The 17,371-nt window shown below is 46.0% G+C and overlaps 3 protein-coding genes across 3 annotated transcripts in view; 1 reads left to right on the top strand and 2 right to left on the bottom strand.

Annotated features, from left to right (window-relative positions):
- The window catches only part of LOC123753357 (uncharacterized), a 79,440-nt gene extending 72,459 nt beyond the window's left edge, over window positions 1–6,981 (bottom strand). The window contains exon 1 of the mRNA XM_069317479.1: window positions 6,917–6,981. The gene's annotated coding sequence lies outside the window, so the exon portion shown is untranslated. The remainder of the gene's footprint in view (window positions 1–6,916) is intronic.
- Window positions 5,290–6,792, top strand: LOC123748605 (trichohyalin-like). The gene is made up of 3 exons (XM_069317478.1): window positions 5,290–5,401; window positions 5,503–6,172; window positions 6,243–6,792. The coding sequence occupies exons 1-3, from the start codon at window positions 5,290–5,292 to the stop codon at window positions 6,790–6,792; spliced, it is 1,332 nt and encodes a 443-aa protein (XP_069173579.1).
- Window positions 6,982–10,153: 3,172 nt separating the features above from the next.
- On the bottom strand, window positions 10,154–12,359 carry LOC138358988 (large ribosomal subunit protein eL29-like). Its single transcript, XM_069317477.1, has 3 exons — window positions 12,328–12,359; window positions 10,989–11,235; window positions 10,154–10,645 (listed from the first exon to the last, which is right to left on the bottom strand). The coding sequence occupies exons 1-3, from the start codon at window positions 12,357–12,359 to the stop codon at window positions 10,154–10,156; spliced, it is 771 nt and encodes a 256-aa protein (XP_069173578.1).
- Between the last annotated feature and the right edge of the window lie 5,012 nt (window positions 12,360–17,371).

The following is a 17,371-nucleotide window of genomic DNA, read 5'->3' as shown; positions in this document are numbered from 1 at the left end:
CCACACCAGGTGTCTTGTTACTAACGCTGCGATTAATAAATCCAAGTGTCCGATTTGCCTTATTACGAACATTTATGCATTGATCCTTTTGTTTTAAATTCTTACTAATCATAACTCCCAGATCCCTTTCGCAATCCGACTTCGCAATCACAACACCATCTAGCTCGTATCTTGTAACTCTATCATCATTACCTAACCTCAGAACTTTACATTTATCAGCATTAAACTGCATCTGCCAATCCTTTGACCATTTCAAAACCCTATCTAGATCAACTTGAAGTGATAGTGAGTCCTCCTCCGAATTAATTTCCCTACCGATTTTCGTATCATCGGCAAATTTGCAAATGTTGCTACTCAAACCTGAATCTAAATCATTTATATATATTATAAACAACAGAGGTCCCAGGACAGAGCCTTGAGGCACTCCACTTACAACATTTTCCCACTCTGACTTGATTCCATTTATACTAACTCTCTGTTTCCTTTGGTATAGCCATGCCCTAATCCAGCTTAATATAGCACCCCCAATACCATGAGACTCTATTTTTTTAATCAGTCTTTCATGTGGCACTGTATCAAAAGCTTTGCTAAAGTCAAGGTATACAACATCGCAATCCTTACCACTATCAACTGCCTCAACAATGCTAGAATAAAAAGATAACAAATTTGTTAAACATGAACGGCCATTTATAAAACCATGTTGCGACTCAATTATTAATTTATGTTTTTCAAGATGAAGACGAATTTTATTTGCTATTATAGATTCGAGTAACTTTCCCACAATAGACGTTAGGCTAATTGGTCGATAGTTAGACGCAAGTGATCTATCTCCTTTCTTAAAAACTGGTATCACATTAGCAACTTTCCAAAACTCTGGCACTCTGCCTGACTCTATTGATTTATTAAATATGGTTGACAGTGGGTCACAAAGCTCCTCTTTGCATTCTTTAAGCACCCTAGCAAACACTTCATCCGGCGCTGGGGATTTGTTTGGTTTGAGTTTTACTATTTGTTTAAGAACATCCTCCCTGGTAACTGCTAAACTCGTCAACCTGTCCTCGTCCCCACCCACATAGACTTGTTCGGCTGAAGGCATATTGTTAAGTTCCTCTTTAGTAAATACAGATACAAAATATTTATTAAAAATACTACTCATCTCTTAATCACTATCTGTTATTTGACCTGTCTCAGTTTTTAATGAACCTATCCTTTCCCTAGTCTTAGTACGATATAACTGAAAAAACCCTTTAGGATTTGTCTTTGCTTGCCCTGCTATGCGAACTTCATAGTTTCTTTTTGCTTTCCTTATCTCTTTTTTAACATTTCTAACCAGTTGTACGAATTCCTGTTCTAAAGTGACCTCCCCATTTTTAATCCTTTTGTACCAAGCTCTCTTTTTACCTATAAGGTTCTTCAAATTCTTTGTTATCCACTTTGGGTCATTAGTATACGATCTATTCAATTTGTATGGTATACTACGTTCCTGTGCTTTGTTTAGAATATTCTTAAATAAGTTATATATTGAATCCACATCGAAATCCCCATTTAAGTCACCTATCGCTGGGTTCATGTCTCGCTCCAAGACCGGCCCACACCCCATACCCAAGCCTTTCCAATCAATTTGACCCAAAAAATTTCTTAGGCTATTAAAATCAGCTTTTCGAAAATCTGGCACTTTAACAGAATTTTCTCCTACTGGTCTATTCCATTCTATGCTAAATCTGATTTCTTTGTGATCACTGCTCCCTAGCTCACTCCCTATTTCGATGTCATTAATTTGCGTTTCCCTGTTAGTTAACACTAAATCTAAAATATTATTTTCCCGTGTTGGTTCCTTAATGTGTTGCGTAAGAAAGCAATCGTCAATTAATTCTAGAAAATCTTCTGCTTCACTATTCCCTGTTTTGTTCAACCAGTTTATTCCGCTAAAATTAAAGTCACCCATGACATAAATACTGTTAGATCTAGATGCTCTAGATATTTCATCCCATAGATGCTTTGCTTCCATTCTGTCTAAATTTGGTGGCCTATATATTACTCCTATTATAATATTATTAGCTTTTTCGTTTAATTCAATTCAAATAGTTTCTGTGTGTGGCTCTGTTTTGATTCCCTCTTTGAGACTACATTTCAAATTGTCCCTAACATATATGGCTACTCCACCTCCTCGTCTAATATATCTATCTGTGTGAAATAGTTTAAATCCATATATTTGATATTCAGCTAATAGTTCTCTATTTTCTACATTCATCCACGTTTCGGTAAGTGCAATAATATCTATTTTTTCTGTGCAGACAAGAGCATTTAATTCGTTAATTTTATTTCTTAGACTTCTACTGTTAGTGTAATATACCCTAAGTGAATTGTTATTTTGCGGACCTTCTCTTTCCCTGATCGTTTTGCCAATTCCTTTCTCCCACAAACACATACTTTTATTACCTCCTTCCTCCAAATCAATTCCCATACCTCTATCTACTAACAGTTTAAACCCAAACAAACACCTCTAACCACTTCTTCTAGCGAGTTCGCAACAGCAACAACCCCAGCTCTCGATAGATGCACCCCATCACGAGCATACATTTCATTTCTTCCATAGAAGTGTTCCCAGTTGTCTATGAAAGATATTGCATTTGATTTGCAATATCTTTCCAGCCGGCAATTGACACCAAGTGCCCTCGATATCCATTCATTTCCCACTCCCTTTCTTGGAAGAATGCCACATATGATCGGGATTCCTCCCTTGCTCCTAACTAACTCTATGGCTGTTTTATACCTCTGAATCAGTTCCTCACTCCTGACTCGACCAACATCATTTCCTCCCACGCTAATGCAAATAATGGGATTGTTCCCATTACCAGCCATAATATCATTCATGTTGTTTATAATATCACCAATGCCAGCTCCGGGATAGCAAACCCTTAACCTGTTCCCCCTATCTCTAGCACAAAACGTTCTATCCAAATACCTTATCTGGGAATCTCCCACAACTAATGTTTGCTTAGGTACTTCCTTTACTTTCTGAGGGGCCTGCGCTTCCTTTCTCTTCGTTGCTTTCCCTTTTGCGCGATCCACAGTCTCTCCACAGCACTCGTCCTCCAAAACGTCAAATGAATTTGAAGTTGCTATGGCGTTTGAAGGCGGCTTTATCAAAGTCTTCTTAAGGCCCCTGTCTTTCGCAACTCTCCAAGACGAGGTCCCTTTACTGCTGGTCTCCTCCTTCGTTACTTCTCGTTGTTTTTTAAGCTGACGCACCTCCTCCCGCAGAGAGTCCAACTCTGTCCTCAGGGCTCCCACTAGAGTCACCAGAGATACATAATAATTTACACGTGGAAAATATTAGAGGGGCTGGTCCGAAGCCTGCACACAGAAATATCACATGAGACCAGAAGACATGGCAGGATGTGCAGAATACCCCCGTCGAAAAGCAGAGGTGCAACAGGTACTCTGAGAGAGAACTCTATCAACATCAGAGGCCCGAGACTGTTCAACACGCTTCCGCTACACATAAGGGGCATAACTGGCCGACCCCTCACAGTGTTCAAGAGAGAACTGGATAAGCACCTCCAAAGGATACTTGATCAACCAGGCTGTGACTCATACGTCAGGCTGCGAGCAGCCGCGTCCAACAGCCTGGTTCATCAGTCCAGCAACCAGGAGGCCTGGTCGACGACCGGGCCGCGGGGACGCTAAGCCCCGGAAGCACCTCAAGGTCAAGGTAGGTCCATCAATCATGAGACTACAAGCTTCCTCAGGTGAAACAGAGCCCCTTACACCACAATGTAATCTCCCTCAGGAGACCCAACGCTCTTTAAGGAGAATCCTGAGCTCCCCCGTGAGAACCATATAAGAACATAAGAACAAAGGCAACTGCAGAAGGCTTATTGGCCCATACGAGGCAGCTACTATTTATAACCACCCAATCCCACTCCAATATACATGTCCAACCCATGCTTGAAACAATCGAGGAACCCCACCTCCACAATGTTACGCGGCAATTGGTTCCACAAATCAACAACCCTGTTACTGAACCAGTATTTACCCAAGTCTTTCCTAAATCTAAACTTATCCAATTTATACCCATTGTTTCGTGTTCTGTCTTGTGTTGATACTTTTAATACCCTATTAATATCCCCTTTGTTATGTCCATTCACCCACTTGTAAACCTCTATCATGTCACCCCTAACTCTTCGCGTTTCCAGTGAATGCAACTTAAGCTTTGTTAATCTTTCTTCATATGAAAGATTTCTAATTTGGGGAATTAACTTAGTCATCCTACGCTGGACACGTTCAAGTGAATTTATATCCATTCTATAATATGGCGACCAAAACTGAACTGCAAAATCTAAATGGGGCCTAACTAGAGCAAGATATAGCTTGAGAACCACACCAGGTGTCTTGTTACTAACGCTGCGATTAATAAATCCAAGTGTCCGATTTGCCTTATTACGAACATTTATGCATTGATCCTTTTGTTTTAAATTCTTACTAATCATAACTCCCAGATCCCTTTCGCAATCCGACTTCGCAATCTCAACACCATCTAGCTCGTATCTTGTTACTCTATCATCATTACCTAACCTCAGAACTTTACATTTATCAGCATTAAACTGTATCTGCCAATCATTTGACCATTTCAAAACCCTATCTAGATCAACTTGAAGTGATAGTGAGTCCTCCTCCGAATTAATTTCCCTACCGATTTTCGTATCATCGGCAAATTTGCAAATGTTGCTACTCAAACCTGAATCTAAATCATTTATATATATTATAAACAACAGAGGGCCCAGGACAGAGCCCTGAGGCACTCCACTTACAACATTTTCCCACTCTGACTTGACTCAATTTATACTAACTCTCTGTTTCCTTTGGTATAGCCATGCCCTAATCCAGTTTAATATAGCACTCCCAATACCATGAGCCTCTATCTTTTTAATCAGTCTTTCATGTGGCACTGTATCAAAAGCTTTGCTAAAGTCAAGGTACACAACATCACAATCCTTACCGCTATCAACTGCCTCAACTATGCTAGAATAAAAAGATAACAAATTTGTTAAACATGAACGGCCATTTATAAAACCATGTTGCGACTCAATTATTAATTTATGTTTATCAAGATGAAGACGAATTTTATTTGCTATTATAGATTCGAGTAACTTTCCCACAATAGACGTTAGGCTAATTGGTCGATAGTTAGACGCAAGTGATCTATCTCCTTTCTTAAAAACTGGTATCACATTAGCAACTTTCCAAAACTCTGGCACTCTGCCTGACTCTATTGATTTATTAAATATGGTTGACAGTGGGTCACAAAGCTCCTCTTTGCATACATATACCTCCATCAGAAGAACGAGAGCTCCCTCTGGAGAACTAGAGATCCTTCAGGAGAACCAGAGATCCCTCAGTAGAACCAGAGATTCCGTAGGAGACCCAGAGATCCCAGAGGAGAACCAGAGATTCCTCAGGAGAACCAGATATCCCAGAGGAGACCCAGATAACCCTCAGGAGAACCAGGGATCCCAGAGGAGAACCAGAGATCCCTCAGGAGAACAAGAGATCCCAGAGGAGACCCAAAGATCCCTCAGGAGAACCAGAGATCCCTCAGGAGAACCAGAGATTCCTCAAGAGAACCAGAGATCCCTCAGGAGAACCAGAGATCCAAGAGGAGAACCAGAGAACCCTCAGGAGACCCAGAGATCCCTCAGGAGAACCAGAGATCCCTCAAGAGAACCAGAGATCCAAAAGGAGAACCAGAGAACCCTCAGGAGACCCAGAGATCCCTCAGGAGAACCAGAGATCCCAAAGGAAACCCAGAGATCCCTCAGGAGAACCAAAGATCCCAGAGGAGAACCAGAGATCCCTCAGGAGAACTAGAGATCCTTCAGGAGAACCAGAGATCCCTCAGGAGAACCAGAGATCCCTCGGGAGAACCAGAGATCCCTCAGGAGAACCAGAGATCCCTCAGGAGAACCAGAGATCCCTCAGGAGAACCAGAGATCCTAAAGGAGACCCAGATAACCCTTAGGAGAACCAGAGATCCCTCAAGAGAACCAGAGATCCCTCAGGAGAACCAGAGATCCCAGAGGAGAACCAGAGATCCCTCAGGAGAACCAGAGATCCCTCAGGAGAACCAGAGATCCCTCAGGAGACCCAGATATCCCTCAAGAGAACCAGAGTTCCCTCAGAAGAACCAGAGATCCAAGAGGAGAACCAGAGAACCCTCAGGAGACCCAGAGATCCCTTAGGAGAACCAGAGATCCCAAACGAAACCCAGAGATCCCTCAGGAGAACCAGAGATCCCAGAGGAGAACCAGAGATCCCTCAGACGAACCAGAGATTCTTCAGGAGAACCAGAGATACCAGAGGAGAACCAGAGATCCCTCGGGAGAACCAGAGATCCCTCAGGAGAACCAGAGATCCCTCAGGAGAACCAGAGATCCCTCAGGAGAACCAGAGATCCCTAATGAGAACCAGAGATCCCTCAGGAGAACCAGAGATCCTTCAGGAGAACCAGAGATCCCTCAGGAGACCCAGAGGGATCCCTCAGGAGAACCAGAGATCCCTCAGGAGAACCAGAGATACCAGAGGAGAACCACAGATCCCTCAAGAGAACCAAAGATCCCTGAAGAGAACAAGAGATCCCTGTGGATAACAAAAACTCCTTTCAAGAGAACAAAAGCTCCCCTCAAGAGAACCAAAGCTCCTTCAGAAGAACCAGAGGTTCCGCGTGAGAACAAGAGGTCCCTCAACAGGATCTGGGCTCACTTTGGACAACCAGAGCTCTCTGAGACATGAAGCTTCCTCGGGAGCTTAGAGTTCCCTCATAAGTACTAGAGTTTCGTTAGGAGAATGATACCTTTCATACATTTCAGCAGCACCAATATACACAAACAGCTAACTAGTGACGACCTGCCCTTACCGTACTCAGCCAAGTGTCTAGGGAGACTGGTGTGAGCTGACCCTCAACTGTGCGAAGCAAAGATCCCTCCCTCATCTATGAGCTCACCTGTGCAAAGCTCATCTCACACACAGCTGTGCAGAAGCGTCGTCACACAGCTGTGAGTGAGGCAGATCTGGCCAGTTACGTCCACACCCGAACGTCCTTCACGCCGCCAAATAAGCCATATGGAGAGGTTTTACGACAGTGATGTTACCCAAACATCTGTGATGCGACACGCTGCCTTCCTGCACTGTGTTAACAACCCGCACCAACTGCCTATCAAAGCAATTAATACTTTAATTATTCAGAAATAAACGATGGTAATTATTGTTCTGGCAAGCCGCGCCTTCCTTCAGGTACGTGACCCTGGATAATGGTTAAGGTGAACTGGTTAATGGTAGGATGAACTGGTTAATGGTTAAGGTGAACTGGTTAATGGTAGGATGAACTGGTTAATGGTTAAGGTGAACTGGTTAATGGTAGGATGAACTGGTTAATGGTTAAGGTGAACTGGTTAATGGTAGGATGAACTGGTTAATGGTTAAGGTGAACTGGTTAATGGTAGGATAAACTGGTTAATGGTTAAGGTGAACTGGTTAATGGTAGGATGAACTGGTTAATGGTTAAGGTGAACTAGTTAATGGTTAAGGTGAACTAGTTAATGGTTAAGGTGAACTAGTTAATGGTTAAGGTGAACTAGTTAATGGTTAAGGTGAACTGGTTAATGGTTAAGGTGAACTGGTTAATGGTTAAGGTGAACTAGTTAATGGTTAAGGTGAACTGGTTAATGGTTAAGGTGAACTGGTTAATGGTTAAGGTGAACTAGTTAATGGTTAAGGTGAACTGGTTAATGATAGGATGAACTGGTTAATGGTTAAGGTGAATTGGTTAATGGTAGGATAAACTGGTTAATGGTTAAGGTGAACTAGTTAATGGTTAAGGTGAACTGGTTAATGGTTAAGGTGAACTGGTTAATGGTTAAGGTGAACTGGTTAATGGTAGGATGAACTGGTTAATGGTTAAGGTGAACTTGTTAATGGTTAAGGTGAACTAGTTAATGTTTAAGGTGAACTAGTTAATGGTTAAGGTGAACTAGTTAATGGTTAAGGTGAACTGGTTAATGGTTAAGGTGAACTGGTTAATGGTTAAGGTGAACTGGTTAATGGTAGGATGAACTGGTTAATGGTTAAGGTGAACTAGTTAATGGTTAAGGTGAACTGGTTAATGGTTAAGGTGAACTGGTTAATGGTAGGATGAACTGGTTAATGGTTAAGGTGAACTAGTTAATGGTTAAGGTGAACTAGTTAATGGTTAAGGTGAACTGGTTAATGGTTAAGGTGAACTGGTTAATGGTTAAGGTGAACTGGTTAATGGTTAAGGTGAACTAGTTAATGGTTAAGGTGAACTAGTTAATGGTTAAGGTGAACTGGTTAATGGTTAAGGTGAACTGGTTAATGGTTAAGGTGAACTGGTTAATGGTTAAGGTGAACTGGTTATGGCACTATTAATAGTAAAGTTACCTTAATCGTTATCTTAAAGGTTAAGATTATTTAATTAGTATAACGGTTATTTTAATTGTAATAATAATGATTATAGTAAAGGTTATATTAACAGTTAAGGTAGTGGTTATGTTAATGGTAATGTTAATAGTTACATTAATTTTATGTTAATGGTAATGGTAAAGATAATGGCTATGAGAAAATCGGTACGAGCCATGACGAGGATTCGAACCTTTGTTCTGAGTACCAGCAAGCGCACGCCCTAGACCACTACACCACGACATGGTCAAAAGCAATGCATCCTGGGAATCAACTGAATGTTCTGGGGGTTCCTGAGCCTAACCCGGGCTTCACGCACTGCACTCTGGCTTGTACTCTGGCTTTTACTCTGGCTTGCACCCTGGCTTGTACTCTGGCTTGCACTCTGGCTTTTACTCTGGCTTGCACCCTGGCTTGTACTCTGGCTTGCACTCTGGCTTGCACCCTGGCTTGTACTCTGGCTTGCACTCTGGCTTTTACTCTGGCTTGCACCCTGGCTTGTACTCTGGCTTGCACTCTGGCTCGCACCCTTGCTTGTACTCTGGCTTGTACTCTGGCTTGTACTATGGCTTGTACTCTGGCTTGCACCCTGGCTTGTACTCTGGCTTGCACTATGGCTTGTACTCTGGCTTGCACTCTGGCTTGTACTCTGGCTTGTACTCTGGCTTGTACTATGGCTTGCACCCTGGCTTGTACTCTGGCTTGCACCCTGGCTTGTACTCTGGCTTGTACTCTGGCTTGTACTATGGTTTGTACTCTGGCTTGCACCCTGGCTTGTACTCTGGCTTGTACTCTGGCTTGTACTATGGCTTGTACTCTGGCTTGTACTCTGGCTTGTACTATGGCTTTTACTCTGGCTTGCACCCTGGCTTGTACTCTGGCTTGCACCCTGGCTTGTACTCTGGCTTGTACTCTGGCTTGCACCCTGGCTTGTACTCTGGCTTGCACTCTGGCTTGTACTATGGCTTGCACCCTGGCTTGTACTCTGGCTTGTACTCTGGCTTGCACCCTGGCTTGCACTCTGGCTTGCACTCTGGCTTGCACTCTGGTTTGTACTCTGGCTTGTACTCTGGCTTGTACTCTGGCTAGTACTCTGGCTTGCACCCTAGCTTGTACTCTGGCTTGTACTCTGGCTTGTACTCTGGCTTGCACTCAGGCTTGCACTCTGGTTTGTACTGTGGCTTGCACTCTGACTTTTACTCTGGCTTGTACTCTGGCTTGTAATCTGGCTTTTACTCTGGCTTGCACCCTGGCTTGTACTATGGCTTGCACCCTGGCTTGCACTCTGGCTTGCACCCTGGCTTGTACTCTGGCTTGTACTCTGGCTTGCACTCTGGCTTGTACTATGGCTTGCACCCTGGCTTGTACTCTAGCTTGTACTCTGGCTTGCACCCTGGCTTGTACTCTGGCTTGCACTCTGGCTTGCACCCTGGCTTGTACTCTGGTTTGTACTCTGGCTTGTACTCTGGTTGTACTCTGGCTTGTACTCTGGCTTGCACCCTAGCTTGTACTCTGACTTGTACTCTGACTTGTACTCTGGCTTGCACTCTGGTTTCTACTGTGGCTTGCACTCTGACTTTTACTCTGGCTTTTACTCTGGCTTGTACTCTGGTTTTTACTCTGGCTTGTACTCTGGCTTGTAATCTGGCTTTTACTCTGGCTTGCACCCTGGCTTGTACTATGGCTTGCACCCTGGCTTGCACTCTGGCTTGCACCCTGGCTTGCACCCTGACTTGTACTCTGGCTTGTACTCTGATTTGCACCCTGGCTTGTACTCTGGCTTGCACTCTGGCTTGCACTCTGGTTTGTACTCTGGCTTGCACTCTGGCTTGTACTCTGGCTTGTACTCTGACTTGTACTCTGGCTTGCACTCTGGTTTGTACTGTGGCATGCACTCTGGTTTGTACTCTGACTTGCACTCTGGCTTGTACTCTGACTTGCACTCTGGCTTGTACTTTAGCTTGCACTCTGGTTTGTACTCTGGCTTGCACTCTGGCTTGTACTCTGGCTTGCACTCTGGCTTGTACTCTGGCTTGCACCCTGGCTTGTACTCTGGCTTGTACTCTGGCTTGCACTCTGGCTTGTACTTTGGCTTGCACTCTGGTTTGTACTCTGGCTTGTACTCTGGCTTGTACTTTGGCTTGCACTCTGGTTTGTACTCTGACTTGCACTTTGGCTTTTACTCTGGCTTGCACCCTGGCTTGTACTCTGGCTTGTACTCTGGCTTATACTCTGGCTTGCACTCTGGCTTGCACTCTGGTTTGTACTCTGGCTTGCACTCTGCCTTGTACTCTGGCTTGCACTCTGGCTTATACTCTGGCTTGTACTCTGGCTTGCACTCTGGCTTGTACTCTGGCTTGCACCCTGGCTTGTACTCTGGCTTGCACTCTGGCTTGCACTCTGGCTTGTACTTTGGCTTGCACTCTGGTTTGTACTCTGGCTTGCACTCTGGCTTGCACTCTAGCTTTTACTCTGGCTTTTACTCTGACTTGTACTGTGGCTTTTACTCTAACTTTTACTCTAACTTTTACTCTGGCTTTTACTCTGGCTTGCACTCTGGCTTGTACTCTGGCTTGTACTCTGGCTTTTACTCTGGCTTTTACTCTGGCTTGTACTTTGGCTTGCACTCTGGTTTGTACTCTGGCTTGCACTCTGGCTTGTACTCTGGCTTGTACTCTGGCTTTTACTCTGGCTTTTACTCTGACTTGTACTGTGGCTTTTACTCTAACTTTTACTCTGGCTTTTACTCTGGCTTGCACTCTGGCATTCACTCTGTCTTTTACTCTGGCTTGCACCCTGGCTTGTACTCTGGCTTGTACTCTGGCTTGCACTCTGGCTTGTACTCTGGCTTGCACCCTGGCTTGTACTCTGGCTTGCACTCTGGCTTGCACTCTGGCTTGCACCCTGGCTTGTACTCTGGCTTGTACTCTGGCTTGCACTCTGGCTTGTACTCTGGCTTGCACCCTGGCTTGTACTCTGGCTTGTACTCTGGCTTATACTCTGGTTTGCACTCTGGTTTGTACTCTGGCTTGCACTCTGGCTTGTACTCTGGCTTGCACTCTGGCTTGTACTCTGGCTTGCACTCTGGCTTGCACTCTGGCTTGCACCCTGGCTTGCCCCTCTGGCTTGTACTCTGGCTTGTACTCTGGCTTGCACCCTGGCTTGTACTCTGGCTTGTACTCTGGCTTGTACTCTGGCTTGCACTCTGGCTTGTACTCTGGCTTGTACTCTGGCTTGTACTCTGGCTTGCACTCTCGCTTTTACTCTGGCTTTTACTCTTTCTTGTACTCTGGCTTGTACTCTGGCTTTTACTCTAACTTTTACTCTGGCTTGTACTCTGGCTTTTACTCTAACTTTTACTCTGGGTTTTACTCTGGCTTGTACTCTGGCTTGTACTCTGGCTTATACTCTGGCTTGCACTCTGGTTTGTACTCTGGCTTGCACTCTGGCTTGTACTTTGGCTTGCACTCTGGCTTGCACTCTGGCTTGTACTCTGGCTTGTACTCTGACTTTTACTCTGGCTTTTACTCTGACTTGTACTGTGGCTTTTACTCTAACTTTTACTCTAACTTTTACTCTGGCTTTTACTCTGGCTTTTACTCTGGCATTCACTCTGTCTTTTACTCTGGCTTGCACCCTGGCTTGTACCCTGGCTTGTACTCTGGCTTGTACTCTGGCTTGTACTCTTGCTTGCACCCTGGCTTGTACTCTGGCTTGTACTCTGGCTTGCACTCTGGCTTGTACTCTAATTTGTACTCTGGCTTGCACTCTGGCTTGTACTCTGGCTTGCACTCTCGCTTTTACTCTTTCTTGTACTCTGGCTTGTACTCTGGCTTTTACTCTATCTTTTACTCTGGCTTGCACTCTGGCTTGTACTCTTGCATCCACTCTGGCTTTTACTCTGGCTTGCACCCTGGCTTGTACTCTGGCTTGCACTCTGGCTTTTACTCTGGCTTGCACCCTGGCTTGTACTCTGGCTTGCACTCTGGCTTGCACCCTGGCTTGTACTCTGGCTTGCACTCTGGCTTTTACTCTGGCTTGCACCCTGGCTTGTACTCTGGCTTGCACTCTGGCTCGCACCCTTGCTTGTACTCTGGCTTGTACTCTGGCTTGTACTATGGCTTGTACTCTGGCTTGCACCCTGGCTTGTACTCTGGCTTGCACTATGGCTTGTACTCTGGCTTGCACTCTGGCTTGTACTCTGGCTTGTACTCTGGCTTGTACTATGGCTTGCACCCTGGCTTGTACTCTGGCTTGCACCCTGGCTTGTACTCTGGCTTGTACTCTGGCTTGTACTATGGTTTGTACTCTGGCTTGCACCCTGGCTTGTACTCTGGCTTGTACTCTGGCTTGTACTATGGCTTGTACTCTGGCTTGTACTCTGGCTTGTACTATGGCTTTTACTCTGGCTTGCACCCTGGCTTGTACTCTGGCTTGCACCCTGGCTTGTACTCTGGCTTGTACTCTGGCTTGCACCCTGGCTTGTACTCTGGCTTGCACTCTGGCTTGTACTATGGCTTGCACCCTGGCTTGTACTCTGGCTTGTACTCTGGCTTGCACCCTGGCTTGCACTCTGGCTTGCACTCTGGTTTGTACTCTGGCTTGTACTCTGGCTTGTACTCTGGCTAGTACTCTGGCTTGCACCCTAGCTTGTACTCTGGCTTGTACTCTGGCTTGCACTCAGGCTTGCACTCTGGTTTGTACTGTGGCTTGCACTCTGACTTTTACTCTGGCTTGTACTCTGGCTTGTAATCTGGCTTTTACTCTGGCTTGCACCCTGGCTTGTACTATGGCTTGCACCCTGGCTTGCACTCTGGCTTGCACCCTGGCTTGTACTCTGGCTTGTACTCTGGCTTGCACTCTGGCTTGTACTATGGCTTGCACCCTGGCTTGTACTCTAGCTTGTACTCTGGCTTGCACCCTGGCTTGTACTCTGGCTTGCACTCTGGCTTGCACCCTGGCTTGTACTCTGGTTTGTACTCTGGCTTGTACTCTGGTTGTACTCTGGCTTGTACTCTGGCTTGCACCCTAGCTTGTACTCTGACTTGTACTCTGACTTGTACTCTGGCTTGCACTCTGGTTTCTACTGTGGCTTGCACTCTGGCTTTTACTCTGGCTTGCACCCTGGCTTGTACTCTGGCTTGCACTCTGGCTTTTACTCTGGCTTGCACCCTGGCTTGTACTCTGGCTTGCACTCTGGCTTGCACCCTGGCTTGTACTCTGGCTTGCACTCTGGCTTTTACTCTGGCTTGCACCCTGGCTTGTACTCTGGCTTGCACTCTGGCTCGCACCCTTGCTTGTACTCTGGCTTGTACTCTGGCTTGTACTATGGCTTGTACTCTGGCTTGCACTCTGGCTTGTACTCTGGCTTGTACTCTGGCTTGTACTATGGCTTGCACCCTGGCTTGTACTCTGGCTTGCACCCTGGCTTGTACTCTGGCTTGTACTCTGGCTTGTACTATGGTTTGTACTCTGGCTTGCACCCTGGCTTGTACTCTGGCTTGTACTCTGGCTTGTACTATGGCTTGTACTCTGGCTTGTACTCTGGCTTGTACTATGGCTTTTACTCTGGCTTGCACCCTGGCTTGTACTCTGGCTTGCACCCTGGCTTGTACTCTGGCTTGTACTCTGGCTTGCACCCTGGCTTGTACTCTGGCTTGCACTCTGGCTTGTACTATGGCTTGCACCCTGGCTTGTACTCTGGCTTGTACTCTGGCTTGCACCCTGGCTTGCACTCTGGCTTGCACTCTGGTTTGTACTCTGGCTTGTACTCTGGCTTGTACTCTGGCTAGTACTCTGGCTTGCACCCTAGCTTGTACTCTGGCTTGTACTCTGGCTTGCACTCAGGCTTGCACTCTGGTTTGTACTGTGGCTTGCACTCTGACTTTTACTCTGGCTTGTACTCTGGCTTGTAATCTGGCTTTTACTCTGGCTTGCACCCTGGCTTGTACTATGGCTTGCACCCTGGCTTGCACTCTGGCTTGCACCCTGGCTTGTACTCTGGCTTGTACTCTGGCTTGCACTCTGGCTTGTACTATGGCTTGCACCCTGGCTTGTACTCTAGCTTGTACTCTGGCTTGCACCCTGGCTTGTACTCTGGCTTGCACTCTGGCTTGCACCCTGGCTTGTACTCTGGTTTGTACTCTGGCTTGTACTCTGGTTGTACTCTGGCTTGTACTCTGGCTTGCACCCTAGCTTGTACTCTGACTTGTACTCTGACTTGTACTCTGGCTTGCACTCTGGTTTCTACTGTGGCTTGCACTCTGACTTTTACTCTGGCTTTTACTCTGGCTTGTACTCTGGTTTTTACTCTGGCTTGTACTCTGGCTTGTAATCTGGCTTTTACTCTGGCTTGCACCCTGGCTTGTACTATGGCTTGCACCCTGGCTTGCACTCTGGCTTGCACCCTGGCTTGCACCCTGACTTGTACTCTGGCTTGTACTCTGATTTGCACCCTGGCTTGTACTCTGGCTTGCACTCTGGCTTGCACTCTGGTTTGTACTCTGGCTTGCACTCTGGCTTGTACTCTGGCTTGTACTCTGACTTGTACTCTGGCTTGCACTCTGGTTTGTACTGTGGCATGCACTCTGGTTTGTACTCTGACTTGCACTCTGGCTTGTACTCTGACTTGCACTCTGGCTTGTACTTTAGCTTGCACTCTGGTTTGTACTCTGGCTTGCACTCTGGCTTGTACTCTGGCTTGCACTCTGGCTTGTACTCTGGCTTGCACCCTGGCTTGTACTCTGGCTTGTACTCTGGCTTGCACTCTGGCTTGTACTTTGGCTTGCACTCTGGTTTGTACTCTGGCTTGTACTCTGGCTTGTACTTTGGCTTGCACTCTGGTTTGTACTCTGACTTGCACTTTGGCTTTTACTCTGGCTTGCACCCTGGCTTGTACTCTGGCTTGTACTCTGGCTTATACTCTGGCTTGCACTCTGGCTTGCACTCTGGTTTGTACTCTGGCTTGCACTCTGCCTTGTACTCTGGCTTGCACTCTGGCTTATACTCTGGCTTGTACTCTGGCTTGCACTCTGGCTTGTACTCTGGCTTGCACCCTGGCTTGTACTCTGGCTTGCACTCTGGCTTGCACTCTGGCTTGTACTTTGGCTTGCACTCTGGTTTGTACTCTGGCTTGCACTCTGGCTTGCACTCTAGCTTTTACTCTGGCTTTTACTCTGACTTGTACTGTGGCTTTTACTCTAACTTTTACTCTAACTTTTACTCTGGCTTTTACTCTGGCTTGCACTCTGGCTTGTACTCTGGCTTGTACTCTGGCTTTTACTCTGGCTTTTACTCTGGCTTGTACTTTGGCTTGCACTCTGGTTTGTACTCTGGCTTGCACTCTGGCTTGTACTCTGGCTTGTACTCTGGCTTTTACTCTGGCTTTTACTCTGACTTGTACTGTGGCTTTTACTCTAACTTTTACTCTGGCTTTTACTCTGGCTTGCACTCTGGCATTCACTCTGTCTTTTACTCTGGCTTGCACCCTGGCTTGTACTCTGGCTTGTACTCTGGCTTGCACTCTGGCTTGTACTCTGGCTTGCACCCTGGCTTGTACTCTGGCTTGCACTCTGGCTTGCACTCTGGCTTTTACTCTGGCTTGCACCCTGGCTTGTACTCTGGCTTGTACTCTGGCTTGCACTCTGGCTTGTACTCTGGCTTGCACCCTGGCTTGTACTCTGGCTTGTACTCTGGCTTATACTCTGGTTTGCACTCTGGTTTGTACTCTGGCTTGCACTCTGGCTTGTACTCTGGCTTGCACTCTGGCTTGTACTCTGGCTTGCACTCTGGCTTGCACTCTGGCTTGCACCCTGGCTTGCACCTCTGGCTTGTACTCTGGCTTGTACTCTGGCTTGCACCCTGGCTTGTACTCTGGCTTGTACTCTGGCTTGTACTCTGGCTTGCACTCTGGCTTGTACTCTGGCTTGTACTCTGGCTTGTACTCTGGCTTGCACTCTCGCTTTTACTCTGGCTTTTACTCTTTCTTGTACTCTGGCTTGTACTCTGGCTTTTACTCTAACTTTTACTCTGGCTTGTACTCTGGCTTTTACTCTAACTTTTACTCTGGGTTTTACTCTGGCTTGTACTCTGGCTTGTACTCTGGCTTATACTCTGGCTTGCACTCTGGTTTGTACTCTGGCTTGCACTCTGGCTTGTACTTTGGCTTGCACTCTGGCTTGCACTCTGGCTTGTACTCTGGCTTGTACTCTGACTTTTACTCTGGCTTTTACTCTGACTTGTACTGTGGCTTTTACTCTAACTTTTACTCTAACTTTTACTCTGGCTTTTACTCTGGCTTTTACTCTGGCATTCACTCTGTCTTTTACTCTGGCTTGCACCCTGGCTTGCACCCTGGCTTGTACCCTGGCTTGTACTCTGGCTTGTACTCTGGCTTGTACTCTTGCTTGCACCCTGGCTTGTACTCTGGCTTGTACTCTGGCTTGCACTCTGGCTTGTACTCTAATTTGTACTCTGGCTTGCACTCTGGCTTGTACTCTGGCTTGCACTCTCGCTTTTACTCTTTCTTGTACTCTGGCTTGTACTCTGGCTTTTACTCTATCTTTTACTCTGGCTTGCACTCTGGCTTGTACTCTTGCATCCACTCTGGCTTTTACTCTGACTTGCACCCTGGCTTGTACTCTGGCTTGCACTCTGGCTTTTACTCTGGCTTGTACTGTAGGAGTTCTACGCTTTTCTTTAACTGCAGGAAAATGTATCCTTATCGTGATGTATCATTAATGAAATCAGTGGGAGCAATAAGGAGGGTTCAAAGCTGTGCTCTGGGTAGTCCCAAGCACTTAGACCACTACGGTGTTGTAAGCTACTGTAGTCCAGTCGACAATGGAGGGAAAAATGCTAAATAGGAAAAAATCAACGAAATCTACATTAAGTTTTA

This window comes from Procambarus clarkii, chromosome 88, assembly GCF_040958095.1.
Source record: "Procambarus clarkii isolate CNS0578487 chromosome 88, FALCON_Pclarkii_2.0, whole genome shotgun sequence".
NCBI lineage: Eukaryota > Metazoa > Arthropoda > Malacostraca > Decapoda > Cambaridae > Procambarus > Procambarus clarkii.
This window is presented reverse-complemented; position numbering and strand designations above follow the sequence as displayed.